Source organism: Parasteatoda tepidariorum, chromosome 12 (assembly GCF_982258835.1).
Source record: "Parasteatoda tepidariorum strain Cologne lab strain chromosome 12, Ptep-v5.0, whole genome shotgun sequence".
NCBI lineage: Eukaryota > Metazoa > Arthropoda > Arachnida > Araneae > Theridiidae > Parasteatoda > Parasteatoda tepidariorum.
In genome coordinates this window covers 35,192,201-35,209,783 of record NC_141766.1, presented here as the reverse complement: position 1 = coordinate 35,209,783, position 17,583 = coordinate 35,192,201, and the positions used below count along the sequence as shown (strand labels likewise).

At 30.1% G+C, this 17,583-nt stretch overlaps 1 protein-coding gene across 1 annotated transcript in view; it reads left to right on the top strand.

The window, feature by feature from the left end:
* The first annotated feature begins 1,148 nt into the window (after positions 1 to 1,148).
* The window catches only part of LOC107443352 (E3 ubiquitin-protein ligase goliath), a 55,650-nt gene continuing 39,215 nt past the window's right edge, over positions 1,149 to 17,583 (top strand). The window contains exons 1-2 of the mRNA XM_016057197.4: positions 1,149 to 1,379; positions 17,018 to 17,470. Of these exons, the coding sequence (XP_015912683.1) occupies positions 1,328 to 1,379; positions 17,018 to 17,470 (505 nt within the window). The 5' untranslated portion in view covers positions 1,149 to 1,327. The remainder of the gene's footprint in view (positions 1,380 to 17,017; positions 17,471 to 17,583) is intronic.

Below are 17,583 nucleotides of genomic sequence, written 5' to 3'. Positions count from 1 at the left end.
ACTTTGAATCTAATGATCGGATTTTTACGTTCTAAGATGCAATCCTAATGGCTCGAGGAGGTGACCTCAAATATGCTAATTAATAAATACAGACGATATTTTAAGTTATGAAATCAGAGACAAAAACGTATCGGATCTTTTACCTGTTGATCGTACGATCGGATCTTTTACCTGTTCAGTCACTGTAGATGCTTATTCAGAATACGTATATCACTATCATGATGATGGCCACTTGGCAATTTTTTTAAATCATTTTTTAAAAAATTTGAGTCTCTTTGAAACAGGTTTCATATTGGTGATCGCAACACTCGAATACGCCATCTGGGGAGAAACCGGTTTCATGCCTTCAGCCCTTCTCTCTTCCCTCTCTTCCTCTTTTCAGTTGTATAGGGATGTACTACGATGTTTTCCCTTTTCTTAATATTTTTCCTTTTTATTTAATAAAAATATTTTTAAAATTTCCGTGACACTTTTCTTTAGAACTTTGTTGAATGTAGTTTTCAGTATCGCAGTTTTCTAACTTAAATAATTTTAATGTATATGAAAATCAAGAGAGAAACTAACGTACTTCCTTTCTCTATGACTTTCCACACGCTAATGGGGAAAGCATGTCAAGTGTTGCCATAGGTAGAGAGTTCTGCTCTTCGCCACCTGCAGCCCATTTCGATCGCCAATATTCCTGCGAACAACTCCCCAATCAGGTTCTCATTTGAATACAATTTTGTCTTATACAGTGAAAACGGTGCCTAAGAAATAAGCAATTGCAATAAGGAGTCATTCTTGTTGAATATGGTTCAAGCATTTTCGATTACAGGAAAGAGAGAATTGAGAATCTGATTGGTAAGATTTTTACCACTAAATATTTTCCACGAATCAGGTTCTCATTTTCCCATCACAGTAATCGGAAGTGCGTGAACCACATTCAGTAAGATCGACCCTTAATTGCATGACTCTTTATAAAGCATTCTCACTATGTAATTCCCATCCTCATTCGCATGTTAATGCAATCATGCATGTTCGAGCTAATTTCTAAACCTTAGCGCGCGCATTTTGGGTAATTATAAGTAGTGTGAATGGCTCTGAAAACATGCTTTGGCCACCGAGGTATTGCTTATTTTCGGCTACTGCCATTGGCCCATGTTGACTATAACTGTATGCTCGCGATTCGGAACTTGAGCAGACGCAGTTTTAAAACAGTAAACAATTAAAGTATATTATGCATCAATCTGGACATTCAGTTCGATATTTGAAGTACTATAGGTGCTTAAAACTTTTGGTTAGATAAAATTTATCGTGAATAAAAGTTTTAAAAAATCAAGTTACAGAAATGGATTGGTTCGGAAACATTAATATTGCAAGGTTTAATTATTTTTCCAGATGTGAGTATTTATAAACATTCCTTGCATATTTATGGTTTTATGCAATCTTAGCGTTAAATATTTTTGTTTTTTAAATTGTTTACACTTTCAGATCCATAAGTAGCGCATTCATTTTATGTAGTTTTTAACATCTTTTGTGTGATTGATTAAAATAAAAATAACAAAAAAATTAAATCACAGAAATTGACAACTTTTGCAATTTTGATATTTTTCTTTGCTGTTGATAGTTAAAATTTCATGATCAGTTAATTTAATAAAATCAAAGTAATTAAAGTTGTTACTTTTCATAACATCAATGTGAAACTCTTTATTTCAGTGGAAGTACTGTTGATTTTCAGATAAATGTACTTTTCTTTTATTGCAGTTTTCACAATCTACACCATTCATTTACTCATTTTCTATTACATAATTTATTAATTTATGTCAGTAGTAAGTTAGTTAACATTCAATTAGCAAAATAATTTATGGTATTGATTATATTTTTGTTGAAACTTTGATCAGTTATGGTTGCTTAAAACTCTAAAATTTTAAAATATTTGTTTAAGAGTTTTCTTTTTGTGTTATTCACTAAAAGATATCAGCAGTAGGTTATTAAATAAAATTTAATAACCTACTAATAACCAAAATAGTGTCTGGCTTTTTTTTACATTGTTCTTGAAAACATATATATGAGCTTATTAAATGAGGAGATTATGTTTTACGTAAGTTTAGCGTGTGATGTACTTCTATAGTATACTGAAGTACTTAGGTTCTAGAAATGAATGTGCCCAATAGTTTTAAGTAGGATTAGACTTAGACTTTAATTCCATAGAAATATACAATAAGTAAATTTCATCAAAATCAAATAACCTTTGTTATTATTCATAATATTCCATATAATATCTATATTTTTTATGTAAATACTGTTGTATTTGCAGATAAATATGCTTTCTATGCCTACTTGTTTCCCAGTTTGTGTCACTCATTTAAGAGCTTTCTGTTTGTGTTCTTAACAAATTGATATTAGCTGTAGGTTGAATAACATTCGGTTAGCATCCATATTTTATTTTATCTTCGTTGAAAACATACATGAGCTTATTAAATGAGATTATGTGTTAGATTAATTTATCAAAGTAAGTGTGTGATGTAGTTATGCTATGGTGCTGTACTTAATTATCAGAGATAGGGTGTGCTTCAAAGTAGTAGTTTTTTAGGTTTTCTCTTAAACATTTAATTTTTCCTCCTTTTAACGAAGATTTTGTGTTAGGTTAATTTACCAAAGTAACTTACGTGAGTGATGTAGTTATGCTATGGTGCTGTACTTAAATATCAGAGATAGGGTGTGCTTTTAAATATTAGTTTTTTAGGTTATCTCTTAGACATTTAATTTTTCCTCCTTTTAAAGACGATTATGTGTTACGTTAATTTATCAAAGTAACCGTGTGTGTGATGTAGTTATGCTATGCTACTGTACTTAAGTATCAGAGATAGGGTGTACTTTAAAGTTGTAGTTTTTTAGGTTTTCTCTTAGACATTTAATTTTTCCTCCTTTTAAAGGAGATTATGTGTTAGGTTAATTTACTAAAGTAATTGTGCGTGTGATGTAGTTATGCTTTGTTACTATACTTAAGTATCAGAGATAGGGCATGCTTTAATATAATAGTTTTTAGGTTTTCTCTTGGACATTTAATATTCCCTTTTATTTTCAGGAGGGGTGGCAACTTTCTTCCATGGAAGATAAAACTGCCCAGTACGAAATATGTTTCTTCCAACCCAATTAGAAAAAATGAAAGAAACTCCTTATTAAAAAGAAATATTGAATATTAAAAAAAAAAAATTTGAATCATTTATAACTGCAATCTAGTAATAAAATAAAATAAAATAAAATAAAATAAAATAAAATGCTAATTTCCAAGCTATTTAATATATCATTTTGAATATGAGAAAACTAAAATGCAATAAATGGGAACAAAAATAATTTAATGTATTTTTTAAGAAATTATAAAATAAGGGTAGTTTTTTTTGTTGTTGATATTTTATGTAAATGAGTGTAGTTAAACCTAATTCTATAAAGAACTGTTAAAATAGCATAATCAAATTTTATTAATACAACTAAATTAAAAAACAAACAACATCCTTCTAAATATCAAATACTATATTTGTATTTACAAATAAACAATTAGCATACTAATTTTTATAATCAACTTCTGTTAAGTATGAATACTCAAAACGACTCTTAAAAAACATAATACTCAAATTTTAAATTTCTATATAGAATTGAGATGAATAAGAGTAGTTATTTAATAAATAACAGTAGTTATTAAATAAATAAGTGGAGTTACTTTTTAAAAATTAGATGTAAAAACTTTCAGCTTTGTGTTACTATATTAAATTTATTTTGTTGAAATTGAAGCTGTATTTATAATACAAATTGCTAAACAACTGCATTGGCCATTTTTAGTTTCCTCCATTTTGTCCAGTTTCTTCTGATTTTTCCAGTATCCTGGAAGAAATAATTTTCCAGACATAGCCTTGATTTTTAGGCATTGCTAGTTGATATTTTTTCAATTACTATTCTATTTCTAAAGACTGAGTTGCGACAACAAATTTGAATATTTAATTTTAAAAATTTGGAAAAAGAGAATCCCAACTTATCTCTAACAAGCATCCTCTGGTTAAATAGAAAATGCAAGCAAGTACTAACACCCTTAAAGTTATTGGTATATTTTTAGTGTCTGACATTCTAGAAGAATTTATAAGTGCAAATAAAGCTTAATTTTTAGGAAGAAAGAGGTGGGAACCTTAATACATACAGCTAGTTTTGAAAAACAAAGTGTAAAATGTGCATATATTTTTGATTTGAAATGTAACATATTTTCTTAAATCCAGGCATAATCAACACTTCAAACATTTTTTCCTTAACAGAGAAAATGCTATTTATGCTGAATAATAGCCTTGATTACTTTATATAATTAAACACAGTAACAGTTACATACTTCCAAATATGCAACAATAAACATCAATGATATACTAGAGATAAGTAACATGTATAATTTGCTCTGAAAAACAGAAATTTTGCAAAAATAGAAAAAAAAAAAGAAAAGAGTTTTAACTTCATTCTTTCCAAATAGCAATGTCGGTGTGTTTCGGAACACAATACTGATCAGCTTCCCTGCACTCCAGTTAACATATCAAACTTCACTGAAGAAAAAAAAAAGTTAAGGAATTGAGTCCTCATGTAATTTAAGCCCCAATTGCAAAAATCAACAATATTGTTTCTTTTATCTGCCTATAATGAAAAATGTCTTACTTGATGTTACATTTATTGTTTACAGTTATTTATATTAAAAGTTAAGTTGTACAAAACGATAAAAAAGTAAATAAAAAATAATAATTTATATTTTCTGAATTTAATACAGTTTTATAAATATTCTTTAAATCTTATTCAAAATTGTTATTAGGTCTCAAAAATTACATTTCCCAACATGCATTTATTATTGTAAATAATTAATATATGTGTAAATATTAATTAAATTATATTTATGATATGGCATGTAACTGTTTAGTTAGAAATACCGATTAAGCGTTCTTCAAATTTTACGAAAACCACCAAAATTAGAACGAAAAGGGGACTCGATTATGTTCGATGAAACTTAAATGCTACTGATTTAATTATATAAATAAGAATTTTTAAAAGTTAAAATAGGCTTGTTTTTTTTCCTAGTCATATTTTTATTTCTTTAAAAAAAAGTTTGAAATGGACTGGCAAGGAATGAGTATATCATGATTTTCTGCCAATTTATCGGTAATTTATCCCAGCGGTTTCAAAAAAGGTATTCCGTTGATCCTTAGGATTCCATGGACAAGTGTTCCGAAAGTTAGGACTCTTATTTAACCAATTATGATTTTTAAAACCTGTATTTTATGTTCCGACAATAATCCAATATTTATTTAATATTTCACTTATTTTAATGAAATTATTTAGGGGAAATATAGAGAAATAGGGAAAAAAGCAATATAATAAGAAAATAATGAAAAGCATATGCATGTGCAAAATTTGCATTAGTATTTCCACTCGAACTTTTCAATCTAAAGTAAAAGAAAACAAAATGCAAGGATAAAGAAATATGTTTCTCTAGTAATCATTCACAACTTTTATAGCAGTTCTTTTTCGTTTTCATTTCAACGTGAAACCAGTTCAACTTGTTTTATTTATTTTCAGCTTACACCAAAAATAAATTCTAAAGAAGATTAAATGCTGTTTTGTATATTTAACTGTCTGACATAAATATTCAGTTTTAGGCTAGCATTGATAAATATGTAAAAATTTCATTCTCCACATTTTCGAAATAATTAGCAGTCTTTCTTTTGTTAGTATGTTCGCAATCACAAATGAACTTTATCTATAAAGTCGGGGCTCCGCTAAACGACGGGTTCCATAGCCGTCATTTAGGGTTCCATAGCCGACAAAAAATTAAAAATCGCCTATTTATCTCACTGTGCTCCATTGTTTTGCGAAACTCCGAAACTCTTCTCCCTGCTTGATCCGCATAAATTTTGTTTAAACAGAGACTGCGAACATTGCAAAATAATCGAAAGTTGATTGTGAATGAAAATACTTCCAGGTATTTCGATATACGTAATTTAATATTATCAAACACAAAATAACCGGCTATCGCGTATATATTACTGAATTATATGTGATATATATATTTTTTTATTTCATTCCTAAAAGCGAATGACTGAACCTTTTTTTAATTTTTTTTCTTCAAACTTTTTATTATCGTTTTATTTTTATATTTCATTCACAACATAAGTGCTCCTGAAAGTTACGATTTTGAGATGAATGGTAACTCTAAAAACAATTATCTAAAAATAGTTAGATAAATTATTTTCCAATTTTAAATTTTGAGAAATTTTTTGAGGTGCCTCCTCTAGAAATGTGGAGAGTTTTACCTTATATTTTGTTACCTCTATATGATATACAACTTATGTATGATATTACCTCTAAATGATAATAAAATATAGAGAGCAAGGTTTTTTAATTTTCAATGCTTAAATTAAATGTCTAAAACAAATTTAAATTTTGCTTTTTTTTTTTTTTAATATCACCGATGTGGGGGTCCTCTAGAGCAGGGGTTTCCAACTGGCGGCCCGCGGAGCCTTTTTTTGTGACCCTCGAACTAAAATATATTAGTTTTCATAGCGGACAATTTTCGTAAAAAATCTATAAGGGCTTAAAATACTTTTCTCGTTAAAAAAAAAAAACTTTTTTGTCATCTGTGAAACTTAACATACCAACGGTGCAAAAAAAATTTATTTCTCAGGTTTTGCATCCAAGAAAATATTTATTCCAATACAAAAATAATCGTGTATGTTGCTCTCTTTTTTTAAATTTTTTTTTTATTTTGTGTATATAATTTAGCATGTGCGTATCAGAGATTCTCCAATTTAGCTTTTTGAAACCACTCATTTTGGACGAAATTATTTACATTTGCAAATTTTAAAGTGCATAAAAGAGGGAATGAATATCATGTTTTATCTAAATACCTTGAATTGAATATCGCATGAGCGAAAAAGAAAAAAAAAATTAATTTCAGGTGCTCGAGAATTTTTTAGTTGTTGCTATAATTCCTAACAAGTCGAAAAAATGTTAATTTATCACAGAATTAAATTTGAAAGTAAAAAAAAAATTGTCACTAAGTTTCAGATTAAGAGAAGATTCAAAATGATACGTAACAAGCATTATTTGTAATGCTTGTTATTTTGTCTTTTTTTTTAATATTAAAAAACTTTTATGAAAATCTGACAGCAATATTTAATGTTCCTTCAAACATAAAAGAGTCCTATATAAAATTTTGATAAAGTTGTGACCCACCATTTGACTGGTGTTTTTAATTGCGGCCCCCGGCCTCATGTAAGTTGGAAACCCCTGCTCTAGAGCAACAGTTCCCAATTTTTTTTGGCTGTGGGACGACCCTAAATGATTGGCCATCATTTGGCGGAACCTCGATTTTATAAATAAAGTTCAATAGTAATTGTGAGCATACTAACCTAAAAAAGACTTAATTATTTCAAAAATGTGAAGGATCAAATTTTTACGTTTTTATCAGTGCTAGGCTTAAAATTAAAATTTATGTCAGTTAAATTCACGAAACAGCGTTTAGTCTTTTTTCGGAATTTGTTTTTGGTGTACTCATCAGCTGAAAAATAAATAAAATAAGCTGAATTATGTTTAAAGTTGAAATGAAAATGAAAAAGAACTGCTATAAAAGTTGAGAATGGTCATCAGAGAAGCATATTTCTTTATCGTTGCATTTAGTTTTCTTTTATTTCAGATTGAATAGTTCAATTGGAAAACAAAACAAATAACAACAAATTTTGATACAACAACATAACAAAATAAAACAGCAACAATTGCTTAAACAAATTTTATACATGCGTTTCATTTTCATTATTTTTTAATGCATTGCCTTTTTTCTTTTTCTCTATATTTTACTTAAATAATTTCATTAAAATAAGTCAACTATAGTATAAATATTGGGTTATTGACGGAACATAAATACAATTAAAAGTTTCAAAAATCATAATTTGTTAAATACAATGCTTTTGATAAATACAAAACCCTTGTGATCTTTCCACGGAACCCTAGGGTTCCACTGAACACCTTTTGGAAACCGCTGCTTCTGAGTCCTAAAAGAATGTGGGCCCTGGGCAAATGCCCCGTTTCCCGACTCTTACGACGGCTTAGCTACATGTGATAAGAATAAGTATCATCTTAGAATTAAGGAAAGGATTATATTTTTATACGAAATGCTGGCAATGAAATTGGAAAAAAAATCTTTTTTTTTCTTCAGTGTAACTTATAATCTAAAAACTTGAATTTTTACTTGAAAATTTATGTAGGTCATTTTCTGTTGATGCTTTTGCGTGACTTTTTTACCAGGTGCCTGCTGTGATATTTATAGAAGTAGGGGGAAAGTTACAAATGAACGACATATTTTATAGAAGTAACTTGCTCCACCCAAATTAGTTATGACAACGTTTTCTATCATTTAATCTAAAAAAAATCGTAGCTTGGTACGTTTTTTAATCTTGGATTTATGAGTCTTGACAAGTTAGAATTATATTAGTGCTATTCACTAAAATTGTTATTTTTAAAACTTATATTGGCTTTGTATTATTTATAGGTTGGTGAAAATAAATGTCAAATTTACATTAGAAAAAAGATTTGATATATTGATAAACTATTGTATATATAACTTTTCACATGCTTAAAAAAAAGGGCGTTTTAATATTTTAACTCAGACGCGACATCGGTGTCCTTTTTATTTATTTTTTTCTGGTGCTCTAATTACAAGCAAAAATATATTTTAGTATTTTTAAATTATTAAAAAAAACAAGTGAATAGTTACTGAAGTATAAAGTTCAAAAAATAGTTTTTTTTTTTTTTACATTCATATTCAAAAATGTATCATTAATTGATCTTTTAAACGAAAGAAGTTTCAATGATAAATAGATCTTAGATCTTTTCTTAGATTTAAATAACTGTAAATAAATGAAAATTTGGAAAATTATTATTTGAAAGTGCTCCGTGTTTGGAAGATTTTTCCTTTAACGCAGAAAAAAACACTTGTGTTTCATGCTGTATTTTATAATTATAAATTATTAAAATGCTGAAGTTGTATGTCTAAGTTTATTATTAAAATGCTAAGTTACTCCAACTTTGAATTATCCCAGCTCTCAATTTGTAAGAATTAGGAATTATTCATTGATTTTGATAATTCTCATGTAGGTAAAAAATTCTCGTCTAATTAGTGGTAATAATTTTTTAATTATTTAAGCTATTTGTTCTTTCTGAATCTCAGGTAATTCTTTACAGCAAGTGGTATATATAGCGTAAAATTCCATATTCGTAAGGCTAACTTAACTGTGACTTTTTTTATTACAGTCAAACCCCGCTATAGTGAACCTTCAAGGGACTGAAATTTCGGTTCACCATAACCGGGAGTTCAGAATATCCGTTACGCAAGCAATTTCACTAATGGTTCCCAAACTCCTCCCTTTTATTACATTATATTCATATAAATGACTGAAAAATATTATGTAGTAGCAAAAAATTTATTATTTTTATCACTCTTCGTCTTGCGTACAAATAAAAATTTGTAATCTTTAGCTGATGAGCAATCCTCAACATCAGATATGGAAACACTTCCCGCCTCTCAGATAATTTTTACTGAATATCTGTTATTCCGCCTTTTAAGCCTGTCTAACCTGCCATTCGAGCAAATAAAAGTAGTTTCTATAGATGGTTTTAAAAATCGGTATATGTATTTATTTTGAAGTAGAAATTTCATAATTATTACAAAGAAAAAGGGGGGGGGGGAATCAGTCGAAGACAGAAAAAAGTTCATTATATCCAACTTCCTCAATTTTTTGGTTCACTATATCCACTAAAAATAACATTATACGTGTATAGCAACGCACGGAACCGAGCATTTCGTTCACTATAAGCCGTGTTCACTATAGCGGGGTTTGACTGTATTTTGCTTTGCGAAAAAGCTTTGAAATGCAGTGTTGAGATCTTTATTTTTAAATTAAGATATATAGATAAGTACCAGCATATGCGGTTGTTGAGGAAAATAGTTTTTGATGATAGCAAGATCTTTAAAATTTGAAGAAAAAAAAAAGATTCGTTTACCTACCATCTTTTGTATATCAGATTTAATAGTTGAGCAGAGATGCTTTTATAGCAGTACTAAACACGTTGATACTACAAATACTTTATTACAAATGTAGTGTTAACTACAACTACTCTACTTTTTTTTAAAAATGTAATGACTACCAACTACTTTCGAAATGTATTCACTACGTTTAGGAACTTCGCTGGAGAATACTCAGAATTGTTTTGAATATTTTCCAGCATTTTCTAGCAATCTTATGTTCACAATGGTTTTGTGTAAAGAATTATTTAAACCCGAGGTATTATTAGAAAATATTTAGTCACGTTTACATAAATCAGTTTGTTATTCTAAGCCATTTTTTTACGAACTCGTTCTTTTAACCCTCAACTTTTTAGCGAATAATTAATTTAAGAAATGCTAAGAAATTATCAATTATTTGCGTTATTGTTAAGTGTTTAATGCTCTTTTATTTCCTCAAAGAAATAAAGTACATCCAAAATTACAAAGGAAATATATTTCATTGCGATATCATTGTTTCATGAGTGTACGTTTTCATGAGTCATGAGTGTCATGTTTTCGACGGATTCCTGACCCCTAAATATAGGGGTAGCCGCAATCTGAGAAATATGGTTCGAATAATTTGGTCAGGAGAGCTCTCTAAAGTTTGGACCTCCTAATTTTAAATTTACTTTTTGCGTATTTCGCTATATCTCGAGAACTTTTTAAGCGAATTGAAAAGTTTTTGCACCCAATTATAAAATTATTTTATCTAAAGACAATTCCATGCAAAAAATAACTTTTGGTAAATATTGATTATTTTTTATTATTTTATTTAAGAATGGTAAAAAAGAATTTTTTTGAACTGTAAGGCATAAAATTTTTTGCATCATTTTAAAGAATGTAATTTTTTGCGGCAAAAATTCAAAATTTGAGCCAAATCTGTTCCTGCGAAATCGAATTTTAAGTATTTGACTTTCTTGAAATTCCATTTCTCAGGACCTATTCAACCGATTTTTTTCGCATTTTGTATTTTTGCCACATACAATTACATTCTCTGAAATGATGTAAAAAATTGTATACCTTACAATTCGAATATTTTTAATATTTTTCAATAAAAATAATAAATATTTACTTAAAGTTATTTTTGGAATGGAATTATCCTTGGATAAACAAGTTTTACAATTGTGTGTACAATGTTTTCAATTCGCTTAAAAAGTTTTCCAGATCTAGCGAAATACGCAAAAAGTGAAATTAACATTAAGGGGGTCCAAACTTTTGGATCTCTCTCCTGACCAAACTAATTGGACCATATTTCCCAGATTTCGGCTACCTTCTGTATTTTGGGGACGGGGAGCAGAAATCCGAATCCCTCAAAAAAATGTATGTTTATTCAGAGAAGTACGTTTTTGTGTCTGATTTCGTAACTTAAAATATCGTCTTAATTAGCATTAGTATATTTGAGGCCACCTCCTCGAGCCATTAAGATTGAGTCCTAGAATGTGAAAATCCGATCAATAGATCAAAAGTTATTCTGGGCGGTCCGTTTATTTTTTTGTGCAATGTACATTCGCATTTGAAGGTTTAGCTTCCTTTATGAAAGAGACTTGCCGCTTTTGAGCATCAGACATAATTCTAATTAAAGCTCTGTATTCTCATTTTTTTAATTGATGAACCCAAGAAGAGTTGCATTGATCAGATTCGAAAAAATAGTTGCGTTTGCAACTTGTTTCGTAACTAGAAGAACGTTAAAAGTAGTTGTCTGGAATCGCTACAATTTACTATTATTTTGAATGACATTACACAAACTCTAAAAAAAATTGTACGCTGCACTTCAAACTACGAAAAAAAGTAGCTACTGCAGTCGTTTCGCTATTTTCTGACAAACTTATCAAACACCTCTTAGAGGAGAGAAGGCCTACACTTTGATCACACTAGTAGTCCGGCGTAACGAACATACGTAGCTACTGCAGTCGTTTCGCTATTTTCTGACAAACTTATCAAACACCTCTTAGAGGAGAGAAGGCCTCCACTTGGATCACTTTAGTAGTCCGACGTAAAGAGCATAGTATGTAGCTACTGCAGTCGTTTCGCTATTTTCTGACAAACTTTTCAAAATCCTCTTAGAGGAGAGAAGACCTACACTTTGATCACACTAGTAGTCCGGCGTAACGAACATACGTAGCTACTGCAGTCGTTTCGCTATTTTCTGACAAACTTTTCAAAATCCTCTTAGAGGAGAGAAGGCCTACACTTTGATCACACTAGTAGTCCGGCGTAACGAACATACGTAGCTACTGCAGTCGTTTCGCTATTTTCTGACAAACTTTTCAAAATCCTCTTAGAGGAGAGAAGGCCTACACTTTGATCACACTAGTAGTCCGGCGTAACGAACATACGTAGCTACTGCAGTCGTTTCGCTATTTTCTGACAAACTTTTCAAAATCCTCTTAGAGGAGAGAAGGCCTACACTTTGATCACACTAGTAGTCCGGCGTAACGAACATACGTAGCTACTGCAGTCGTTTCGCTATTTTCTGACAAACTTTTCAAAATCCTCTTAGAGGAGAGAAGGCCTACACTTTGATCACACTAGTAGTCCGGCGTAACGAACATACGTAGCTACTGCAGTCGTTTCGCTATTTTCTGACAAACTTTTCAAAATCCTCTTAGAGGAGAGAAGGCCTACACTTTGATCACACTAGTAGTCCGGCGTAACGAACATACGTAGCTACTGCAGTCGTTTCGCTATTTTCTGACAAACTTTTCAAAATCCTCTTAGAGGAGAGAAGGCCTACACTTTGATCACACTAGTAGTCCGGCGTAACGAACATACGTAGCTACTGCAGTCGTTTCGCTATTTTCTGACAAGCTTATCAAACACCTCTTAGAGGAGAGAAGGCCTCCACTTGGATCACTTTATTAGTCCGACGTAACGAACGTAAATTGCGCTGCGGGGGAAATAAGAAAGATGCTCCAACGTTCGGAATTTTGAAAAATCGGATGCCTAATTTATGGTATTTATAAGAAGGCTTTCTCTTTTCTAGGAGGTATTGAACTTATCCGCATTAATAAGAATATAAATTTAACAGAAGCAAGCAAAGCTATAATTTTAAACTATATAAATCATCTTACCGTAAAGAATTATCTGGGCTTTAGAATGAACAAATAAATTAAATATTTTAATAGCTATAAAACTTTTTTAAAAAAATTGCCATTATTGGGGAGATTTTTCCAGCCACGTAAAAATTATCAAAATCAATAAATAATTCTTAATTTTTGTAAATTTTTATGAGACCAAATAATGCAGTGTAGGAACAACTTTTTGAACATTTTAAAATAAGATAACAAACGCTTTTCAGTTTCACAAAACTGTGGTATACATTATATACATGTTTAAAGCATTTTAATAAATTCAAGATATTAAAAAAAGCATTAATTTTGCTGCTACTTTAAATATACGGTTAAAAGTCTTATGAAAAATTAATAAAAGTTGGCAGTTCCACTATTATATTCTTCAGACTAATCTCGTTCCTGAAGACAGCTAATTATAGATTAAATTTTGTCGGCATCAAATTTGAGTTAATTATTTTATATCTTTCCCCCTCTTCCGTTTTCATTAAAAATGCTTTTTTTTCCCTTCCTAAATTGGGCTAACAATTTTTCATGAAAACTGTTTTGTCGCTTTATCTCTAGATTTAAACGAAGATATACTAATTTTTCTGGAGCTCATGCCAACGTTTTGCCAGTGTTCTCCCTAAGCACTTTTTGAAGAGCGGCCCGCCCTGCTTGCCATTTAATCCCAATAAAAAATAAACGTCAATAAAAAAATAATCCCAATAAAAAAATAACTGTCATCCCTTAAAAACACTTCCTTTTTATTCATATTCTATTTTGAAAAAAAAATAATTCACTGTTTAAATAATAATTACCCACTGGTAACATTATCTGTGTTTATAGGTTTAATTCTGATTACTACCGCAAATATTTACTTTGTTAGGATTATTCGTAACTGGTTAAATTTTATAAGTATCTTTTTTCGGGGGGGGGGGGGTAAAACATTTTTTAAATAAATACCTTTTTTTATTTAAAAAAAAAAATACACCTTTCAATGTTCACTTTTTCATAATTTTCAGTTTAAATTATAGAAAAGAGTTTTCAAATTATTTATCAATTAATCGTGTTTTGACAGTTTACAGGTCTGTTTGTACCCCGTAAAAGTGAGAAAACTGGTTGTAAAACCATTTCATTTCTATCTTGTTTTCGGAAAAAATAAATGCCCGTGATTTTCAAGACTTATTAACTGTTATTATTCAACATAGGAAACAGTCTACATATCCTAGAAGAGAGAGGGCCTCTGCACGGATCACTTTAGTAGTCCGATGTAACAAACATAAACTGCGCAATAGAGGAAATAAGAAAGATGTGATACCGCCCAGACTACTAAACTGCGCAGTGGGGGGAAAAATAAGATAAATTCCCCATTAACTATTAAAGGATCGGATTTCTCGTTTATATTAACCTGTGAGAAGGCTTTCTTTCTTCTAGGAGGTGTTAAAACAGTCCCATATATGTACTTACTTATATTATGTACTCGCTTGCAACCAGGATTGTATAAAACACGGCCTTCTGAAAAGGACATGGCAACTGGTTTTAATTAAAAAACTGGTTTTATAACTAGCTGGTTTAATCGCTCCTTGATTTTATAACTCCTTGGTTGTAACTGACTTTATTTACAAAAAAAATATTGGCTTTTTAATATTTTACTATTCAAAATTAACCTTGCACGTATTTAAAATTTTTTTATTAATGTCTATTCAGTAAAATAATAAATTAAAATATGGTATTATTTTAATTTTCTCTTAAAGGCCTTTGGTCCATAAATAAATAAAATTTTATTATTTTTAATGATGTAATTATTGCTCCATATTTGCTTCAAAACCAAAAATTTTTGACTGAAATTGTTATCAATCCTATTCTAATTCATCCCAACTGTGCTATAAATTGATTCAGAATAATTATTTTTAAAAATTGTTCTAAATCTTCTATAAATTCAGTATTTTTCATAAAACTGTACATGATTTGTTCGAAATAATTAATATATTTTGTTTAAGAAGTTCTACAATTAGTAATTATAGTTAATTTTGTTTTATTTATATGCTTATGCTGCATTGAATAAGTTGATTTTCAAATGTAGTTCTAAGTTGTTTAAAATTACTGTTCTTAACGCTTCCAAGGTTAAAGCGGTTTCTTCAAATTCTTCCTAACATACAATCACATCAATGCAGCAATTAACATTTGAAAAATATAAGTTATCATAATAGCCGGCTTTTTTAATTTTAGCCGGTTTTTATGTGGTTAAAAATAAAAAAATAAAGCGGTTTTTATTTTTGGCTTGACATAAGTTCAGCAATTCTGCTTTTAACAAGCTCTGATTTAACAAGAACCTGGATTTAACGAATAAATTGAAAATATATGGTTGGTACAATGTTAAAACTATTAGAACATACCTCGTTTTTTATAAGCAAACACCGGTTTTAGACTGCAATATTTTTGTGATTCATAAAATTTCTACGAGCTCCATCTCTCCAGCTTAGCTAAATACTTCTTGGAGAAATTCTTTTAACTATTCGAAGACAATTGAAAGTTAATATGAGTCATACATTCAGAAAACATGTGAACTTTTTAAGAAAGCAGGGGTGCAAAGGAAAAAGAAATTATTGCGCGATGAGTTTTGTTTAAAGAGCAATAACATTAAAGAGAAAACAAAACAGTTCAAAACAAATTAACTAATTATTTTCGAACTGTTCTGTAGAATTTTATTTATAATTTAATAAGTATGTATATAATCTTTTGAGATTTTTTTTTCTTCACGAATCCGTTTTTTTACAAGCGCTTGGTTATAGCGAGCAAATATTGCGGTCCCTTTGCGCTCGTTCAAAACAAATTTGATTTATTTGTTATACCTGTTAATAAGTCTTGGTAGACCTCCCTAAACTAGACATGAAATATTACTTAATTAAAAAATTCCCTTGGCTTCAAAAATGTGCAGATGGATAATTGGCGTCCATTCCCAAGACTTGCCTTACGTGAATGAGAAGAAACAAAAGTGAATTGAAATGTAAAACGTAAAGTTGCCAATTAAAAATTAAAAATTATGTGTGATAAACAAAACTAGAAAAACCGCAGTAGCGAAGAGTAAAGCAAAAATAAAAATGAAGAAAAAAAATCAGAATAAGAAAGACTACTGTGACTGAGAGGCGTGAATCAGGATAAAATGAATTTCAACACCCTTTGAAGCGGAGAGGAAGAACTAATGTCTTTAACAAGGGCATTAGCATTTATATGAAGGAAAAAAAAAAAAAGATTCCAGGGCATCAAATAAGATCTGAGATGGATCCCAAGATTCCAACAATGTGCAATTTTGACGATGCTGAAATTATTTCCTCCGCAGTCTTATCAGTTTATCTTGATGTCCTGGAATCTTGTTTCATTCATACGAATGCTGTTTCCCTTGCTAATGACATTAGTTTCTCACCTCCTCTCCATAGCGCGTGGAAATGCATTTTCACTGATTCGTCCCTCTCAACTACAATGGTTTTTCTTATTCTGTATTTCTGTCTTTTTCTTTGTTTCACTCTGGGTTACTACTGTTTTTCTAGTTTTGTTTTTCACCTTTATTTTCCATTTTTCGTTGGCAACTAAAAATGGATCATTCTAATCACTTTTGTTTCTTCTCAATCACGTCTGGCAAGTCGTTCCTATTTTTAAGAGCTTGAAACAGGCCTACTTTTATTTTCATCTGTATATTTTTGAAGCCAATTAAGTTCTTTTAATCAAGCAACATCTTATCACTTCAGTATCTTAGAATTATTTATTTAAATATGGAACTGCCGCCTTTTTCTCTTTTCCGAGTTATACAAAATGCCCTGTCAAAAATTATGCACTATTTTCATATTGAATTATGTTTTTTTCTTAGGTGGACAGAGCAGGATACAAAGGCCAAAGGGTATGCTCTTCTTAGTACTTATTTCATTGCAGTGCCATTATTTTAATTCTTGTGCTATGAGTGAATTCAATTTTGGCTATGAGACTGAAGAATATCTTTCTGCCATAATTAATTTGACTTATGTTGATCCTGCTTCTGGTTTACTTGTGCAAGAACATTTAGAAATGGGAAAATTATTACCTGGAAAAACGGAAGAAGTTAGTGGAACTGTTATTCACGTTACAAGTAACAACCATACCAGCCATGAAGCATGTGATAAATTAGACACCGATAACTTGCCAAAGGAGCCATTCATTGCTTTAATCAAGCATGGAAATTGTCGTGATCAAGTCAAGTTGAAACATGTTGCTGATGAAGATGCGTCTGCTGCTGTGCTGTATAGCGATAGTCACAGTACAAGATTCATTAAAGTTGAACGTAAAGGTAATGTTTTATATTCAATTCAGTTCATAGATTTAAATGAAACATTTATTCAGAGATGCCAACTTGCTCCGGACAGCAAATACATGTTTTAAAGTGGTAGTTTATCAATTGTG